Source organism: Zonotrichia leucophrys, chromosome 4, assembly GCF_028769735.1.
Source record: "Zonotrichia leucophrys gambelii isolate GWCS_2022_RI chromosome 4, RI_Zleu_2.0, whole genome shotgun sequence".
NCBI lineage: Eukaryota > Metazoa > Chordata > Aves > Passeriformes > Passerellidae > Zonotrichia > Zonotrichia leucophrys.
In genome coordinates, this window is record NC_088173.1 from 43,203,329 (window position 1) to 43,223,157 (window position 19,829).

Genomic DNA, 19,829 nt, shown 5'->3' on the forward strand with positions numbered 1-19,829 from the left:
TGGGGAAATGTGCTTCTGTAAGTGCAGCGTTTATCCTCCTGGTTTGAAAGGCTGCTCTTCTGAGAAACAGGCAGTGCTCCCAGCCTTGCACATGTCAGCCCTGGTTAAGGAGCTGGCAAATGCTGTCAGGAGGTTTCTTCTATTATTTTTATATATATATTTCATGCTTTTTAAATATATATATATAAAAGTGTGCTGCTCCAGATGGCTTTGAACCTCTTTTCTTTCCTATATCTTCCTGGTCAGCACTAACAATTCCTTTTGGCACTTTTTAGTTTTGCATTACAGCTCTGCTTTGAGTACCTGCAGCACACTTGCAAAACTGTTCACCTCTCTTCTACCATCTTGACTCAAGGTAAAAAAGATTCCCTTCCATCTGCTGCATTTTTGAGCAGTGTTTTTTTTGGTGATGGTGTTTGGACAACAGCAGAGCTCTGAGTTGCTTTTCCTACCTTTGGAGACTCTCATGGAGTAACTTCCCATTTATCTTACATAACACTGCCCTTTCTCTGTGAACCAAAGCTGGCTGCAAGGTAGGCTACCTGCTTTGTTTCTCTGCTCAAGTGATTAGGATAATAGAGTCTGAGTATAAAGAAAATGCCTCCAGCTACTTTGAAAGATTAAAAATATGTTAGGTCAAAAAAACAGGAGAGCAGGAAAGGGAAAGTGACTGTGAGCTCTGTGTGCTGCACTGGCCTTGTCAAGCTCCAGTGTTCAAAGGAACAAAAGAGTCCAGGTGGTGTCCAGTTGGAAAGACTGAATTAGATGCCTTGCCTCACTGGTGGATGCCTTCTCCTCTGCAATAGTAGCAGAAAGGGCATAAATAAGTTTTATAGCTTGTTAGGGTAAAATCTGAAAAACAGCTGAAGGAGAGCTCATGTTGGCCTGTTAGTGGTGGCATGGACTATAGAAAGCAGTGGTGGAGAAAACAAGTTCAGACAGTTAGCACAGAATTGTAGAGTCCCAAACTGGTTTGGGTTGGAAGGGACCTTAAATCCCATCCCATTCATCCCATTCCAGCCCCTGCCATGGGCAGGGACACCTTCCACTAGACCAGGTTGCTTCACACCCACTCCAAGCCAGCCTTAGACACTTCCAGGGGTGGGGCAACCACAGCTCTGGGTAATCTGTGCCAGGGCCACAGCACCCTCACAGGGAAGACTTTCTTCAATATATCTAAGCTAAATTTCCCCTCTTTCAGTTTGTACCCATTCTCCCTTGTCCTGTCACTACAGTCCCTGATAAAGGGTCCCTCTCTGGCTTCCTTCCCTCTGTGGCCCTCCAGATACTGGAAGGAGCTGTGAAGTCTCCATCCAACCTCCTCTTCTCCAGGGTGACCAGACCCAGTTTTCTAAGCCTGTCAAAAAGAACAGAAACATGAGCTCCTCTCTTTTCTGTAGACTTCAGGAGATGGATTTTGTTTCCCAAAGATGCTCCCAGTGTTCCTTTTTTTTTCCCAAGACCTCTTAAAAATCAGATGGTGGAACTAGACAACATCTCAGACTATATGAGCATGAGTCTGTTTGCTGAAACCATTTTAGTACCATTGTAGTCCACTTCACAGTATTATATCCTGATCAGGCTTTTTGCTGAAGTTGAGCTGTTAAAAACTTAAACCTCCTTCATATTCCTCCAGCATGTTCTCTTGTGTTCTGTGTGTGGCAGAATGACTCTCCCAGTGGCCAAAACTACCATGCCCTCAGCTTGCTTACTTTGGCAAAACCCTTCTTCCCTCAGGCTGGCATTGCAGAGGCTGCTGAGAGGCATCATGTGCTGTCCTGTCCTGGCAGCCCCGGGCCATTATCCCACTTTTCTCCTCCTTCTCTGGAAGCATCTGCTGCAAACCAGGAAGATGAGGGCACTTGGGCTGAGAACACAGAACAGAGTATTTCAGATGGAAGTGGGTTGTGGCAGGCACCTTGGTCTTGTGCATTTCAGGAAGGTTCTTTGGCAAACCCATCTCAGTGCTGTCTGTACCTTTCCCTGCCTCTTCCACTCTCCTGGGGCTCCTGTCCAGCAAGGACATTGTGTTCCCTCAGCTCCAGGATTTGATGGGTTGATCCCAACAAGATTTTTCTTTTTTAAGAGACAAGTTGAGTAGCCCAGGTGTGTCACATAGATCTCTACTGACTAACTTCTCTCCTAAAAGTTGCTCTGACTGCAGAGTTATTCCACCTCCTCCTCCCTTAAGAAGATCATTCTGGAAGGGGATGGAAAGCAGCAGGGTGGCGTATGGTTGAGTGAGAAAACTGACATGAGGCGATGTGTGTGAGAGCTCATCTATAATTCATCATGATCACTCCAGGCTTTTAGGGAGCGGAGGAGAGCGAGGCCAGGGAGCCCTGGGAAGGGTAGGGAGGCCCTGCACGTGGCTGCAGCCAGCCAGGGCTGTCACTTCCGATGAGCACGGGCGGGCGGTGCCGGGCCACCAGGGAGAGCTGCGCTCCCGCTACCTGCTGATGGGGAGGGGCTGCCTTTGCAGATTACCAAAAGCAGCCGTGGTGCTGACATCTTATTATTTCCAGCTTTGTTGCTCACTTTCAGGTCGTTGCTAATGTACCAGGCCCAAATTCCTTTGTGTGTTACTGCCCCGGGGGCCTCTGGCAGCTCCTGCTTCTGGGGGAAGGATGGCCAGGAGAGCCAGTGCTCAGTGCTGGCTGGTTTAACATGGCAAGGCTAACCACTGGCAGCCATCAGGGAGAGGAGAGCTTGGATCTCAGCCTGCTGGTGCTGTCTTCCGTCTGCTGGCAAAGTCAGGGATATGGCAAAGGAGGTGCTCTGGGATTTTATTTCTTCCCAGGGGAGGGAGGGTCTGCTCTGGCACTGTGCCTCAGGTCTGTCCTTTGGCTCTGTGGGTGTGTTCTGACCGCATCAGTGTTGTCAGCTCTGCTCAGGCTCTCTGGACACATCCCTGCCATGCAGATCAGGAAGATTGGCATGTCCCCAGAAGAGAGGGCTTGCCTGGACACAGCAGGGCTCCCTGGCATTGCATAGCTGTAGCTGCTCCCTTCCCAAATGAGGTGACCGCAGCCTTCGCCGCTCCAGCGAGGGCCAGCAGAGCAAGGGAAGCAATTAGCTTTCTGCTCGGCACCAGGGAGCTCCCATCTGGGCACTGTGTCCAGTTTAGGCCTCCCCCTCTGTTCAGTCACCCCTCCATCCCCAGGGATGCTGGTTTGGAGCTCCCAGGCTGATCAGGGCTGGGGGCAGAGGGCCTGGGAGGAATTGTGGGGAGCTGGGACTGCTGAATGTGTTAAGCAGGTGGCTGAGAGTGTATCTGATCACAAAGTACAGCAGTGTGAAGGGCAGTAAGGAGGATGATGTGGTCAAATGCTTTTGGCAGCTATGGCAGATAACATAATAGGGGAATGTGGGAAGTTTGGCTTGGATATTAGGAGGAAAACAGCTGGTGGGGAGATGTCTCTATCCATGGAGGGTTCAAGCATTGCCCAGACAAGACCAGGCTGCCCAGGTCTCTTGCTGGCAGCAGTCCTGTTGTGCGAGGGAGGCTGGATCAGAGACCTCCTGCAGCCCCTTGTACCCACCTGTGGCTCTGAGCCCTGGTTCCTTTGGTGCCTCCTGGCGTGCTGTAAGAGCAGGTTTTGTTTCCCCCAGCTTGCTTTCTGCTGCTTTGGCTTGCAGTGGCCTCTGCGTTACTCAACAGCCCAGGAAAAACAGCCATGACTCTGAAAGCCCATCAGTGCTTCTGTGGCTGGGATTCACGTGTCAAACAGCTCCAGCCTCGTGGGTTGGACATTGTGCAGAGTACAAGCACAGCAGGGGAAAAGGATGGTTAAGGCAGGAGCTTGTCCTGCCATTAAGTTAATTTTTTGACTATATACCTGCACTTCTGGGCTTGCATCCAAGGCCTGAAGTACTTGTGCGATTTCTTCCTGCCTCCATCAGTTTGGTTGTGTTCTCTATTCCCTCCTGAGCTGGTTATTAATTATGGAGACTGCAGAGATGAAGTCCAGACTCTGCTAATGGTTGACTTCCCAGTGTTTTAGAGACAGCATTTCAGGGACCTGCTAATGGTATTTCTCAGCTTTGCTTTTTTAAGCCCCACTGTCATCTTGGTTTGTACCCTGAGTGAGGCAGGTAGCAGTGTTCAGGTGTCGGCTGGAGCCTGGCTCTCAGGGCAGATCACATCTGCAGCACCCAGCTCATGCCCCTGGGTTGGAATGTCCTCCTTTTTGTGCTGGCAGGGAGAACAGAGCCTTGCCTGGCAGCTCTCAGACAGTGCAGTGACCCTTGCAGGGTGACACCTCTCGGTTTTCCCTTCAGGAATCGGGGAACAAATCCGTGCTGAGTGCTGTGCCAGGCCCCAGCTATCCTCACAAAGCCCCTCATCTTATTGCTCTCAGCCACTGGCTTCCCTCACAGCCTGTGTCTCAGCCTTTAAAGCTGCCTGGCCAAGCCCTGGTGCTCTCACATCTCTCCTCTCCCAGCCTTGTTATTCCTTCTCCCCCTCTCCCAGGAGTGGCGCTGGGCTTGCTCCTCCTCCCTGCCCCATCCGGGCTGCGGGTGCTGCCGGCCTCGGCGCCAGCTCTGTCTGCCCTTTGCTCTCCCTGGCCTGGCTGGTGCATCTCCATTCCTGTGGCAGGACCCCTGTCCCTTCTGCTGCTGCCTGACCATCCACCTAAATCCTCTGAGATGTGGCTCTCCCTCTCCTACCTTGTTCCCATTTCTCTGCTGTTCACTTGTGTCCATCTGACGGGGAATCAGCGCTCTGTGTTCTCTCTAGGCCCTGCCAAGCTGCTCCCTGCCTTTGCAGCTACTTCCAGCCTGCTGCTGGTCAGCCAACCCCTGTGCAGGGATGCACAGGAAGGAGCTGCCTGCATCCCACTCCCTGAGCTTAACCTTATGCTAGGGGGATGGGAACAAACAGACTTGGGAAAACAGAAACAATGAGAGTGCAAAATCTTGCTTTGGTTTTTCCAGCTCTGCCTGTTCATATCCCCCAGGACTTTTCCCTGGTATCGGATGGCAGCTCTGGCATGGGAGTCCCTGATCCCGTTTTGCAATTCTCCAGTGTCAGCCAGCAGCTTGGGCCTTCCTGTAAGTGCCCCAGTGGTCACAGGGAAGGAATGTTCCTCCGGCCGGCCGCAGGGGGAAAGGTCACCGCGGGCAAAGGGGACGCCAGGCGAGCAGCAGCCATACTGCTCCCACCCCTCGCTGATTAGGGCAACGCTCATCAGCACAAAAAACAGGCTGGCTTTTGGGGGAAATTAGTAAAAAAAGAAATGGTTCAAGAGGTTAAATATTTTGGGCAAGGCCCCACTTCCTTTTGCAGGGCAGATCTGGGAGCAGATGCAATGCCCAGGCAAAGTCCAGGATGTGTGCATGTTTCACGGCTCTCTTAGCTGCAGGATGTTTGCTGCTGAATCCGCTCCCAAAAACATCTGTGTATCTCTCAAAGTGGTGCCTGGGACAGAGATTTTGGCCAGTTGCTGCTGCTCAGAGCAGCTCTTGGGCTGAGCAGCAGTGTTGTGGCTCCCTTCCCTTCCTCCCCCGTGCCTGCCAACAAACTCTCTGCTGGATGCAGCTCAGAAGGAAAGCTGTGAAAGCTGTGACTCTCGGTGGCCACAGCAGGATTAGCATCCAACATTAAGGGTTTAACTCATCCCTGCGAGCCAGGGGTTTCAAATAACTGTCATGCCTCTTCCTTCCACCCTGGAGCTTGTAGCTTTTTTAATCCTGTCCTTTACACCCTGTTTGCCAGGCTGCCTTTGCTAAGCTGGAGCTTGCTCCTGGCACTTTGTTTTTGAAGCCTGGTGTGTTGGCTGAAGCTCCTGGGGATGCTGGTCACATTTGTCAGGGTGGGAGCAGAGCAAAGAAAGGAGGAAGAATTTCTCGGTTGGGCTTACAAACTGGAGTTTTTCAAAATTCCCAGCGTGTTAAAAAAAAATACAGAGCTAATCTGGCCCTTGGTCTCTAGGTTACGTTTGCCTCAGCCGAGGCTGAGCTCATGGAAAATTGCATCCCAGCTCCTGTGCTCTGTGCCAAGATTAGTAGGTTTAGAACTAACTGATAACATCTTTGTAAACTTGGAGTCATTTCTTTAAAGCCTGCTGGTCCTTCCAGCCTGGATTTTGGAGCTTTCCTAGAGATCCAAGAGAGCCAAACAGGACGATGGCATCTACCCTGAAAAATCACCCAGGAGCCTGACAGTGCTTTCAGCTGCTCCCGAGGGAGGAAAGAGGCTGATGTTTGCCAAGGCCCTGAGGGGTGTGCTGGGATCCTTCTCCCTGTTCCCAGCCGGATACACAGCACACAGCGACGCTCTGCGCGTAACTTATAATAATCACCGGTTTTATTTTTAAAAAATTACAATAGAAAAGTACCTTTAAACATATTTCCAAAAGCAGAGTAGACAATGTGGAAGCTTCTCTCCTCTCCACGAGACAAAGTACAGGAAATAGTTTGCTAAAAGAGTTAGTCTGTCGCTTGGGAACGCTGGTATCGTTCCTTTTGGAGCCGCTCTGAGGTTTGTCTTGGATTTGATTTCTTCTCACATCACTTTTATCAGGCCCACTTTTTACAGAAGACCCCAACGGGACAGTTTCTGATGGTGAAAAACCCCATTTTTTCCTCCCCCTGTCCCACCCCGATGGCCAGAATCTCAGCCATCTTATTGTGGCCCACCCACAGGACAAGAGGAAGGAGAAAGGAAAAGGTGATGATGTTTAACGAGGCCACGAACAGCTGGGAAAAACTGGCTACAGTGAGGCCTGGGCAGCAGCTGAGCTCAGCGTTCCCTGCAGCTGGAATGGAGGTGGGGGAAACACAATGGAAGGAGAAGTTCTGCACCTCCCTTTGCAAGAAACGGAAACTGATAGAGCTTTTGGGTCAGTTTGCTCTCTTCTTTTTCCAAATTCCTCCTGGAGCAAGGAGAAGGAGAACTAGCATGTCAAGCAGTCTCTCTGCTGGTACTCTATCTCTGTAAAGGATGTTGGCAGCCTCCCTTCTCATCTTTGCACATGAAAACATGGGAATGTCACATAGGGAGCAGCTGGGCCAGCGTAACATCGGCACTCAAACACTGGCCAGGCCAGGCCAGTGCTTCAGGATAATGGGGAGCCCCTCAGGACTCATGTCCAACCTGGAGGGAGCTGACAAACCAAGGATTTGTTGGTATGTTTTTTCATACAGCAGTTTATGTTGCCTGTAACAGCTTGGAGCAGTCATGGCAGCAGGAGGAGGAGGAGGCAAATTGTCACCTTGCTACATGTGTGGGCTGCCTGCCCATCCCTGATCCGAGCTGTTGTACCCCACGGAAGCTTTGCACAGCAGCTATGAACACAGCCCCAAGGTAGAAAAAACACGGGAAGGAAGTTCCTGGTCGTCCTGCCTGCTGGTCATTTGGTGCAACTGGGAAGAGAACAGTAATACTGTAGTGTCTGCAGACACCTTGCCAACACAGCCAGAGCACAGTTCCTGTGCCAGGGGAGCACACTTCCTGCAAACCTGCATCATGTGTGTCGACATCCTCACGCTTGTGAACATCGTGCCTTCCACATGCAGCTGCCAGGGCCAGGGGATAATAGGACTCTTCTTTACACACGTCGAAAGTCAAGCACAAAGCCTGTGGTCCGACCCAGTGTAAGATTGTCCTCTTGAGGAACTTTGGTACAAAAATACTTGTTCTTGTTTTGGTTTTTTTCCTTTTACTTTCTTTTTTTCTTTTTTCTTTCTTTTTTCTTTTTTTTTTTTTTTGTAGTCTGCTTTCCTATGGTTCCATTTGAAAAGGCTTTTCAAACACTACAACAATGCCTGTCAAACCATGCTTTCGGGAGTAACACACTCTTCCTTACAAATATACAGTGTAAAAGAGGAAAATATTATTACTAGGTATGTTTTTCTTTTTTCTTCTAGGAGAGCAGATGTGTGATAGAGGCTGTGGGAAAGTCTTGGAGGAATCCAAACTTGTGTGAGGTTTTTTTTCAAGCCTGAAACAACAAAGAGAGGTGTTAAAAAAAAAAGAGCAGCTGTGATGGAGGAAAAAGGGCTGTGGTTAATCTCTCTTCCTTTGTGGAAGGAAGGAAGCAAGGTAGGGAGGAGAGGGAGGCTTGTTTTGGAAATTTTGTGTCAGGACCCTGCTCTAAGGACAGTTGTTTAGCAGAGAAAGGGCAAGGTGGGACCTGCCTGCAGGGAGAGACCGTACCATCTCTGGCACAAAGAACCCCACTGATCCCACTTTGTTCCTCCTGCTGGCTGCAGTCCCTGGGGCTGGAAGTGGGAAGCCAGGAGTTAAGTGTGAGTTTTGCAGTTAAGAGGAATTCAGTCTCTGTTGATCCAAGGCAGGAAGCAAGGAGGGAGATGAGATTAGCAGGGTAATGAGAGGCATTCCTTGGCTGTGGAAACTCTCACCCCAGATAGCAGCCATCCAGGGGAATGGCAGAGCCATGGCTCTGCAGGGCAGTAGCTGGAGCAGCCCCAGGGCCCTGCCAACCTCAGGGCCTGTTCCTCAGGGACATCATTGTGTTGGCTTCCTCACTCCTCTGCCCCTTTCCCAAAGCAGCTGAGCCCGCAGGGTGGCATCCTTACCAGCACACTGAGGTCCTGTGGAGAGCACACCAACCCAGTAGCCACCTTGGAAGACTCCATTAATACCCACAAGACTGACTGTAGGCCACCATCACACACCTGAGACCTGTGGGAGGACATGGCAGAGAGTGAGGGATGCTGGCACTGGGGACTGCGGTCAGTGTGCTGAGGGCAGGGGTGATTTCACAGGCACCACAGCTGGCACTTCCCAAGGGGACAGCTTGCAGCTTATTGGGCCAAAGATAGCACTTGGTGGTCTCAGATGTCTTTTCCAACCTAACTGATTGTGGGATTAGCCCTGCCATGATGGGCTCCAGGCAGCAAATCCAGACAGATGCAAGCAGGAGAGCCAGGCCCTCAGCCAAATCCTCTGTGCCCTTCCCAGCTGGAGGAGCCTGGAGGGGAAACAGGAGGTCCCTGACCCTCCATCCTCACCACCCACTGTGGCTCTTGGGCTGGTGGACCTGTTTCAAGGGGTTTGCTCATGTCCCCTTCCCAAAAGCATCTCTGCTCACATTTTATCTGGAAACATTGGCACGTTGCATATTTTGGAAGAACCATTGGTTCCCAAAGCCTCGCAACTCCCTATTTTTATCTGCTGGGCCTAAAATAGCCAGTGAATTCTTTATGGATCCAAGTCTGGGGCCAGCTGCAGCTGGGGCTGGGCCTCATGCCCTCCCAGCTGAGTGACCTCCAGGGCTGCAGATGCCAGGCAGATGGGCAGAGCAGTCACATGTGAGCATGGGCAGCTGATGCCAGAGCTTTGGATCCACTGGCATTTCTCTACAAGCGGATGTGGAAGCAGGAGGCTTCCCAGCAGGGATTGTTCCTGGCTAGGGTGGTCCAGGCAGGCTGGGATTGCAGGGCAAGCAGTGCTCAGCGTCCAACAAGGCTCTTTTCCCTCTTCTGTGTGAGTCCCCTTTGTTTATTTATCCACAAAGGCCAAAGTTATTTGCAGAGCGTATCTTGCAAGGCTTTTTCCATCCGAAGAGGTCCCAGATGGAATGGGCCCTCCTGCCGGGCAGCTGGGTGCTTGGTAAGGCTGTGCTTCTTGTTTTGGCACCCCCACCACCCCGGGCTGCCTGGATAGCTTTCCTTAAGGTTTAATGAGGTGATGGTGTCAGGGCTGTCTTTTCCATCACAGCACCCCCCTCTGGCATGGTGCCATTCCCTCCTGCCCCAGGACATGTGGGAAAGTGAATGGTGGCACAGACATCCCTTTCTGGGGACAAGGAGGGCAACAGGACTTGGGGTGTCTGCTGGAAAGTGGCCACCCACCCTGAGCTGCTGGAGAGCCTGGGAGTCCCAGTGGGGAAGCTCAGGGCAGAGGTGGAGGTGATCCCCAGGTGGCCCAGGAGGATGGGACAGTGGCACTCACCCGGCATTCAGCAGAACTGACGGGACTTCCAGCCCTGAGAACCAGCCTCGGAGGGAGGGAGCCAGCGCATCTGCCAAGGCAAGGGGAACACAAGGTGAGAGAGGGGGGCTGGCTGCCCACCCTGGCAACATCAGGCTGTGGCTGGGCTCCCTTTTGCTGGCTTTCCCCAGGAACAGGGCGGAGGGAGGTTGGAACAGCCGTACAGCCATCCCAGCTCCAATTCCAACAGTAACACTGAGGCACAGCCCCTGGCATGGCTGCTTCCAGCAGGATGGAGCTGGGACAGCAGCACCATGGTCCCACTGAGCAGGAGTGAGCTCATCCTTCTCAGCTCCTGCAAAGCCCGCTTGAAACAGGGCGGAAAATATCAGATGCCAAAATTTGGCATGCAGGTGTTCAGTGCTCTGCCAGATCTCTCCAAGCCAGCCCCACTGTCCATCCTGTAGTTTCTGATCCCGCTGCTGTCTGCAGGATCCAGCAAAGCAGCTCCAGTTTGGATGGTGGCACCAGTCTCCAGCCCCCACCCAGCAAAGGCACAACCCCAGCAGCTGCACAGGAGGATGGGAAGGTGCCACCAGCACCCTCCCCAGCAGGCTGATAATTCACATCAGGTAATATTGCTTCTGTCTAACATCAGGTCTCAGCCTGGGTTTTCCCAAGGGACCCTCAGAGCTTCTGTATGCCTATTTCCTTGGCTGTGCGCTTCCCTGAGCAGGGCAGGTGCTGCCTGTTAGCAGTTATTTGACAAGGCAAGTACGTAGCTGCAATAATATTTACTAACACTCTTCCTATGAACAGCAGGGCCCAGAAAACTGGAGTTTCGTCCAAAGGCTGCACATGGTTTGCACACTGAGCACTTTTCATCACCCTTCTGCTCAAACCAGCCCCTGGCTCCAGCTCTCAGTGATGGTGGCTCTGGATAACCTGGCTCAATCCTGGTGGGCCAAGGCCAAAAGCCTTTTGGATGCAGTTTATCTGGCAAATCTATTTCCATGTGCTTGTTACCTCCTGTTCATCACTGAGCTGGAGCTGGCAGCAAGGAGCAAAATGCAGGGTGCTGCCCAGCATGGATGCTGAGGAGGTAGCTGCCCTTTCCCCCTTGTGGCAGGGGTCCTTTGCCAGCATCCCCATGATGCTGCAAGGCTGGCACTGCAAAGAAATCCTCTTCCTCCGCCATTTCCACCTCTCCTCTTCTTTCCCCCACTCCTCTCCCAGGTGGATGGTTAATTTTTAACAGCCCATGCTGCCATTGGGGGCCAGCAGCAGCCGGCAGAAAGCGCTTGTGACGAGGCAGCTCCTCGTCAATAAAAGATGGACTCTCCATTTGTGCTTCACTTCCCTCTCCTCCCCGTGAGAGCTGCTTGCCTTCACACCCCATGAGCAGCACATCCATGAGCAGCATCCCAGCCATGCTGCAGGGGCAGCCAGGGGTTCTGGAGCCCCCCTCTCACACTGGCAGCCGGATGGTTCGGTGCCAGGAGCGATGGGCATGGTCCAGACCCTGGGAGCATCGCCAGCTCTCCCTCCTCCCTCACCACCTGCCCCACCGCAGGTACCAGCAAAAGTAGGAAGGCAGAGAGAGGAGTCTGGGGAAAGACAGGAACCCCTGCCAGCATTCTGCTCCATTTGGGAGCCGTCCCTAACTCTTGGGGAGCGGGGAGTGAGTGCCTGTGAGCAGGGTAGAGTTAGTGGTGCAGTGAGCACCGAGGGGAAGGGGGCCAGGGCAGGAGGGAGGGTGAGCAGTGGAGGTGGATGGTTGGAATTACCTGGGCGTGCAGCGAAGCAGGGTAGGTGAAAGCAGGAGGAGGTAGAGCAGGTGCTAATTCCGCTGGGTACAGAGGGTACGGCCCCCACACTTCAGGGCTACTGGGGTAAAGTGCAGGCACTGTGAGCTCATCTGCAAGAGAAGAAGAGGGAGAGTTAATGGTGACCAGAGGGCTGTAACCCTCACTGCATCCTTCCTTCTCCCCTTGATGCAGGAGCAGAGCTGCCCCTGGAAAACTGTGAAATGCCACCACTGAGAGCTGGCTCACAAAACTAACACACATTCTCCCACTGGCATAACATGAGGTGAGCAATGCTGTGGGGCTGGGGATGTCACTCAGGGAGCTGGGGCTGGGCTCCTTGTCTCCACGAGGTTTAGTAAAACCAGGGATTCAGCAGAGGAGAGTGTGTAGCTCATGCCTGTGTGCAACATCAGGGTGAGGAGCCAGAGTCTGCACGAGAGAAGCTCTTCCAGAAGCGACAAGGGGCATGGAGCACTCACAGCAGGGCATTGCCAAGATCTCTCCTGAGACCTCACCCTGCTGGCTGTCACCTGTGCCAGGTCCTCTCCTTTGGGAGCCCCCAGCACGTGCCACCGCACAGCAAGCAGGTACCAACGCTTCCAATGGCACCTGGTATTCCCCTTGGCCACCCCCTCACGATGTCCTCCCTCCTTCCAGTTCCAATATCCCTGGTGCCTGCCAGCCCGAGCCCTGCTGGCAGTGCAGGGGGTACTCACAGGGCTCCCGGGCGATAAACTGAGGTACAGCAGTGGGGAGAGGGGTGCTGGGATTTGGGGTGCCCACCAGCTTGTTCTTGGCCATCTTGGTGTTGGCCTTGGCAAATTCCAGCCGCAGCGTCTGGGGGATCTCAGGGTCGAAGCGGATGCCCTGCGGAAGGGAGGGAAGGAGGGAAGGAGGCGCAGCGGGTGGGCGAGCACCGCCGCGTGCCGGCCCCGCAGCAAAAATAACTCCCCGTTATTTATGGGTTTTTTTCAACTTGCAGCCCTGAAATGAGCTAATTTGCCGGGCCCCGAGGCGGCTCACATTCCTCCGGCGTCTTTAGCATCGGCACCATATTTGGCAGTCGGCATCCCGCAAGGCCGAGCTCTTATCCAGAGGGATTAGTGGAGCCAAAAAAAAAAAGTTTTATGTTGAAAATGAAGAGAAGGAAAAAAACAACCCCGAACCAAAATGCAGGGAGAGCTGGGAAGGAATTGGAGAACCAGCTCCACACAATTCTGCCTGTGATTATTTTCAGGTAACTTCACAAGTTGCTAAAAGAAAGTGAAATTTGTTTTTTCTTTTGCAGACTTAGCTGGGATTTTTCCTGCTGAATAAACAGGGAATTCTCTTTCTCATTTGCATCTAAGGCTCAAGTCCTGAATGTTCAAGCCCTCCTGGATGGCCCTGAGAAAGGTGAGAGTGACACAGCCCCCCAGGAGGGAGGATGCAGCTGAGAAACAAGATTTTCTGGAGAGATTGGGATGCCATGGGGCTGGCTGGCATGGGAGGTGTACATCCTAGCGATGGAGGAATTCAGAGAGTCTCTGGAGACAGGGAAGCAAGGGGAAAATGGAGCAATGGAGTGGCTGAGCCAGGCACACTCACGTTGAGCGCGTTCTTGGCTGCCTCCGCCTCGGAGCGGCTGTCGAAGCTGACGAAGCCCACGGGCTGTGGAGGAAGGACAGGAGCCATCAGTCAGGTTCCTGGGTAGCACAGAGGAGAGCCCCTCACCCCAGGGAATGGTGGGATGGTTACACCATGTGGAGCAGCTCCTACCTGCTTGGAGGTGAGTTTGATGAGCGACCCTTCGTACCCCTGCAAGGAAAGGATTAAAAAAAGTTTTTGGTGGAGATCCCCACAATTAAATACTAGTGACTGAATAAACTGACTGAATTAGACTTCAGTGGGTTCCCACATGGTGGGATGATGGGTTCCCAAGTGGTCTGGGGCCATGGAGCTGGGGCAGAGGCCAACCCCATGCTTTCAGCTCCCCTTTCCCTCCCCAGTGTGATACCTTAAAGGGTCTGAAGAGCAGGTAAAGTTCCCGGGGCTTGATATCCAGAGGCAACCCGCTGACAAAGAGTGTCCTCACCTGGAAAAGAAGAAAGGTTCTTGGGGACCCTCTCTTGTCCCTAACTTGGGGATACACCACGCTCCCTCTAGCCGGAGGGACAATGCCAGCCCAAGGAGAGCAGACAAAAGCCTTGATCCAATGTGCTGGTGTTGCATCACGCTTGAGTGATGCTGAATTTTTGGGAGGGGTGGCCCTATCCTTCATGTGGCCATGGAGGAAGCTGCTAAGGCACCATGGAAAGGTAGCAGGGACCTGTCCTCACCCCAGCAGTTCTCTCCAGGTTAAAAAGCTCACAGAATCCCAGCACCTTCCTACCCTGTCTGGCCAACAGGATTTCTCCCATCATCCCCAGCAGATCCTGGACAATGCCTATTGTCTCAGTTTAATTGCAGCAGCTCATTAAGGACTGGGAGAAGCAAACACCAGCTCTTCCTCCTGGAGGAAAAGCCCTGGTTTAGAGGGGGCTGGATTTAAACAACTTGTGCCTGGCTTGTAAAAGTCACCTTTTAAGGGGTTTTAACCCTTAAAAGGTGGATCTAATGTTTATCGTGGTGCAGCATCCTCAAAGCTGGGATGTTTGGCAGAAATTCTGCTCCCACCCCCCTGAGGGGGAATGTGGGGCTCCTCCAGGATGGGCAAACCCTGTGCTGGGATGGTTTTGCTTTACAACCAGCTTGTAACCAGGAGAGGAGTGTGGGGAACTGAATCTGTTGTTCCTCTCCTCATCCCCAAAATCTCATCCTAACATTTTGGGCTGTTGAAGGGGAAAACCTCCATGTATTTTATTTCAATTTTTTGGCCAGGCACCCTGCCTGCCCCATTCCCTGGGAAAGAGACATGGGAAACAGCCAGAAACAGCCAGCCCAGGCCTATTCTTTTGCTGACATTTCTTCTTTCTCCTGCAGATAAGCTATCTCCCCCATCTCCCAGCCTGGGAGCAGCAAACATTCCTGCTTTGTGGAACAAAACCTCTGGCTGACCTATATCTATTAAATAACAAAAGGTACTCAGCTGTTTGCACACAGCCCTTGTGTCAACAGCCCCGGTGATACCCATCCTGGGTGCCAGCATTATCATCACCATCATCACCATCATCACCATCATCATCATCATCATCCCTGAGGGTACCAGCATCCAGGCTGGATGAGATCAGAAGAGAAGGGGTGTCCTCACCCCTTCCTGAGCCAGGGCTACTAGCCTGTCCCCTCTATTGGGACCGTCTCCCAGAGCTCCTCAGGGGACCCCTGCCAGCTTTCTGCTTGTCTGCTGGGACCAGGGAGTGATGGAGCATCCCACAGTGTTCAGTGCTGCCCTGGCCCCCAGTGGAGACATTGCCCCAGTTTCTCCTGGCGGGGGCTAGGGAGGGATTCTCCTGGAGGATCTCCCCTTGTGTCCATGAAATTCAACCTAAAGAAAACAACCTTTTCCTTTCCTAGGGTGAAAAATACTGGCTTTCACGCAGGTCCTCCTGAGCACGGCTGCTGTTCAGGGAATCCCAGGGAATTGGCTCTCCAGACACATGCACCCTCCCAGGTGGGTTTACATCCTGAGCATCCCTGCAGGGTGTCCTCTGTCTCCCCCATCCCTGGAGCCATCCCTGGAGCCATCCCTGGCTTCCTGCCTCTCCTCTCCCTGGGGAGCTTCAGGAAACACCAGGGACCAGTGGGAGGGAGTGGGGAACCCTCTGGCAGTTTGCATCCCTGAAATCCAAACCGTGCATGCCCAAGCCTGCCAGACCATTTGTCCCCAAAGCCACATGGGAGAGAGACAGAGATGAAAGATCCCAAGGAGCCCTCCGAAATTCAGCCCACAGAGGAAGGGCTTCTCTTCTGTAATGACTTTGTTTTCTTTGCAAGTTCAAATGCGGGTCGGCCAAGTTTGAATCTGTAAAATTATACAGTGGCGAGAGGGAGAAGGGCTCTAAAGGATCCCCCAGCTGGATTCCAGCCCCAAAAGGGATTTTGGGGCCCAGGGCAGGGGATGGGTATGAGCTCCTGGGTGCTCCCCATCTGCGCCCCACAAATGCACCCAGCCCCAGGGATGTTGGAGTAGATCCTACATGAACAGCATCCTTTTGCTGGATAACAAACAGGTGGGATGGCAGAGCAAGGGAGCATCCTTGGGGATAATCCCAGCAGGCTGCACAGATGCCCTTTTGCCAAGGGAAAGATTCTAGACAGAAATATTACTCCTGCCCTTAAATGGAAGGGCAGCTTTGGCCCACAGGGAGGTAGTCCAGGTTTTTTGTGCTGAAATCCCAGGGATTCAGTCCCCATCCTCTAACAGAAACACTCATAGGGCAAAATCCTTCCCTGGGAACAAAAAAAAAAAAGCCTTATCAGAGAAATGGCCAGGCAGCAGGCACATATCTGTTCTTCCACAGGGAAGAATTACTCCTTCAGAGAGGTGGATCAGGCACAGCATCTGCTCCCAAGGATGTCATGGGGCAGGGCCAGACTGACAGCTCTCCAGCAAGGATTAAAGGGCGCTGGAGCATGGGATTCCCCCAGCCTAAACCCCACCGTATTTTTGGACAGCCTGAGCTGTTTCAGTTCTGCTGTATGAACATCTTTCAGTTTCTGTTTGGTGGAGCATTTCTCCATCTCTCCTTCTTCCTGGGGTGAAACCAAAGATTTTTTAAAAGTCAGCATGCCAATGTTTGCTCCAGGAGGAGCTCAAAGGTGACCACCTTGACTTCCTTCCATGGGGATGGCAGCCATGGGACTGCTCCAAGTCCCTTTCCACATTACTCCTCTGCTCCTGCTGCTGCACCCCACAGCTCCCAAATTTCTCAGGGCTGCTGGATCCTACCTATGTTGCCTCACTCCTGATATGTCCCCTCCTGGCTTTTTGTTTTTCCTGCAGGAAGTCTGCCCTTCGTCTGTGCTACTCTCCTCTTCCTTGGAAATCATCTCCATCCCATGCCTGGCCTGTCCCCTCTCACCTTTGCATCCCACGTCCCAGTCTGTTGTCCCAGAAATCCTGTATCTCATCTTGGGTCAGTTCAAGGGATGCTGGAAAGGATCTGTGGAGGTTAGGGCTGAGGACATGCAAGGAGAGGCAAAGATCTGGGCCAGGAGGTGACTGGGGTCTCCAGAGCATGGATCAAGGATGACCCCAGCATCGAGAGGTCCATGATGGAGCACCAGCAGCCCTCCTCCTCCTCTTCCTCACATGAAGCCACAAGCTAGGTTTGTCTCCTGCAGGCAAGGAGGCACCGGGGGGCATTTGCTTGGCTTGGACACCCATCACACAGCAGTGCCCAGAAGGATCCCAGGGGGATCCCAGCACCGTCCTGGTCCCCTGTCCTGCCCTGCCCTGCCCAGACCAGCCCCGGTAAACGTTAACAGGCCGTGGGGAGGCGGGAGGCGTCCGGGTGATTCATCCACGAGGCATTTAATCGCCTCCTTCAGCCCAGCTCCCATCCCTCGTCCTTCCGTCCGTGCGTGCGCCCCTTCCAGCGGGGCTCGCTTTAATGCTCCACCAGCCGATGATCCGCCTGACTGCCCGCCGCCCCGCCGGGGAGGCACCGGATCCGGCGGCAGCAGGAGGGCGATGCCACTGGGCTGCCACCGAGCCGTGTAACCGGGCCGGCAGGGCTTCCCTCCCATTCCCGGCAAAGCGGGGTGCACTCCCGCCCAGCCGGGATTAGTCCTGGCATAAATAGTCTCTTGGCTAATGGAGCGTCTTCCTCGGCTGGGTTTAGATTGCCGGGCTGTGTGTACGCATGCCTTGAGCCCGCAAAACTCCCCGACATAAACAAGGCTGAGGCCGAGGGATGCCGGCTCCTTCGCCCGGGGGATGCGGGAGGAGCGGCACACGTCTCCGGCCTCTCCACCCGGAGCCGCTTTGCTGGAAAATCGCGGTTCTCTCACGTCCGGTGAAGGACGGGAGCAGAGAAACAGCCCTGGGGGAAAAGCGAGTCCAGAGCTGCCGGGGCTGGAACGAGGAAGCGGCAGAGGAAAAGGCAGTGAGCAGCCAAGGGAGCAGATGGGGGATTGCAACAGAGCGGAGGAGCGGCGGGATCAGGCGCGGGTCACACTCGTCCCTGTCCTGCCTGGAGCTGGCTTCCAAACCCTCCGGACCCCGCGCTTTAAGGAGGAAAGGAAGCAGGAGCACGGGGAGATGCAACACAGGGGCCACGGGGACAGGTTTTATCCACTCGCTGGGCACATTCCCGCTGGGAAACATCCCTGGGGTCCCCTCCCCATGGCATGGCTCCCCCGGGATGAGGGATCTGGCATGGGATGGGGACGAGGGCCTCGAGCCGGGCTCTCCGCAGCCACTCCGCTACCAAATAAGGCCTCCGCCGAGCCTTTCACATGCCGTTCTCGCCCGGCCAGAGTGACGTGACCGCCTTCCCAAATTGTTCCGGCTCCTCCGTGGGGAAGCCCCTGGCCCACGGCTCCCCTGCACGGGGGGAGAGGGGAGCACGAGAGTGACGGGGAAGCCACCCGGCGTGCCAGGGGGGAGCGGGCATGAAGTGGGGGCTTTTCCCACCTGGCAGCACCCTGAGTGACCTCTCCCTCTCCTCTTCTGAGGGAACAGGAGGCTGGAAGGCAAGCACTGGGAGGGGGGAGGTGAGGCACAGTAGCTGGACAACCCTTTCCCTGCGCTTGAGCAAATAGGAGCACCGGCTCCTCCAGCCTGGGCTGGAACAAGTCCTGCAGGGAAAATACCTGCTTGGCACCGGAGCAGTGCGGCTGGCAGGGAGGAACGGGCATCGCCCACCTCGTGTGTCCCCGGCACCTCCCAGCCGTCCCCTCCGGGTGCTCCCCATGTCCGGCATCACCGGGTCAGGGGGTCCCCAAGGATTAGCAGTGCACCAGCCAGCCCCGGGTCCTCCGGGTCCGGCGGGAGCGGAGCGAGGGCTGTCCTGGTTTTGCCCGGTGCACGGTTCCATGCTTTTGAAAAGGCAACAGGCCCCCATTGGTGTCACCCTCTGCCATGCCCAGCAGAGCCGCAGCATCATCTCCCACACACCCCACAAGGCCTCCAGGGGAAAGAGCTCTCCGTTTTTGAGGAATCTTTGGGAAGTTTAAAGCCAGAGCCACCTCTGGAATTAAGCAAATGAAGGCAGGCGGCAGCGGGCGGTGGAGCTGAGGTGATCGATCCCAGCGTTGGCCACCAAGCAGGGAGCTCAGCAGGGAGCTGCTGGAGCAGCCCAGCCGGGTGGAGGCTAAGGAGGAGGAGGAGGCGATCTCAGATCGGAATCTTCCCGCTCTCACCCTCACAAAGTCCAAATTCCCATCTCAAGGTCACGGGCAAAACCAGGAACTTTGCGGCTGGAATGAAGAAAACCAGCTCTCACCGTGGTGGGGTGTGGGGTTGGTCTCCCGTGGGGATTGGAGCGTTTCGGACATTTTTTGGGGTGAGACCCGTGGGAAAGAGATGCGCGGCCGCTGGATGCACGGTACCCACGGGCACCGGCAGCGAGACCGGGGGGAGCCTGGTTTATCCCCCACGCCCCGCGGGGCGACCCGTGTCTCGCGTGGGGCTCCCCGCGCCCGCAGGTTCCCTCCGGCGAGGCGGAGGGGCGCTTGCGGCGAGCCCCAGGGGCATGCGGGCGGAGAATAGAAGCGTCCCGGGGAGCGGGGATGCGGTCCCGCCACTCGTCCCTGTCCCCACTGCGGCAGCCCCAGGTACCGGGAGCCGGCGGCAGCCCCGCGGCGCGGACCCCCCATCCCGCGGGGGTGCGTGGGCACCCGAGGACGGCAGCTCCCGGGAACTGCGGGTGGGGAAGGGGAAGCCGGACCCCCTCCGGCCCAAATCCCCGGTGCGTGTGTCCCCCCGGTACCTCCTCCTCGGGCAGGCTGGTGTCGGCGGGGCCGCCCTCCCTGTCGGCGGGGACGCTGCTCATGGTGCGACCGGCCAGGCTCCTCGTCCCGCCGGCGGCAGCCGCGTCCGGGCGGGCGGCGCTGGGGGCTGGTCCCGGCGGCGGCGGGGGGGCCGGGGCGGGGCGGGGCGGCGCGGCCGGCGAGGGACCGGGCGGGGGCGCGGCGGAGCGGCGGGGACGGACCGGGCCGGGCCGGGTCGGGTCGCGGGGGGATGGAGGAGTACAGGG

General features: G+C 54.9%; 1 protein-coding gene across 1 annotated transcript; it reads right to left on the reverse strand.

The window, feature by feature from the left end:
* Positions 1–6,288: 6,288 nt before the first annotated feature.
* RBPMS (RNA binding protein, mRNA processing factor) lies at positions 6,289–19,691 on the reverse strand. Its single transcript, XM_064711411.1, has 9 exons — positions 19,563–19,691; positions 13,706–13,783; positions 13,468–13,506; positions 13,297–13,359; positions 12,426–12,576; positions 11,689–11,819; positions 9,923–9,992; positions 8,545–8,650; positions 6,289–7,946 (listed from the first exon to the last, which is right to left on the reverse strand). Exons 1-7 carry the CDS (start codon positions 19,623–19,625, stop codon positions 9,930–9,932), a joined length of 588 nt encoding a protein of 195 aa, XP_064567481.1. The 5' UTR covers positions 19,626–19,691; the 3' UTR covers positions 6,289–7,946; positions 8,545–8,650; positions 9,923–9,929.
* Positions 19,692–19,829: the final 138 nt, after the last annotated feature.

Coding starts and splice junctions, on each gene's coding strand:
- RBPMS (XM_064711411.1), bottom strand. CDS start 19,625: ATGAGCAGCGTCCCCGCCGACAGGGAGGGCGGCCCCGCCGACACCAGC. Junction 13,507..13,705: donor TGCTCTTCAGACCCTTTAAG/GTATCACACTGG, acceptor CTTTCCTTGCAG/GGGTACGAAGGGTCGCTCAT. Junction 12,577..13,296: donor CAGCCAAGAACGCGCTCAAC/GTGAGTGTGCCT, acceptor TCCCTTCCGCAG/GGCATCCGCTTCGACCCTGA.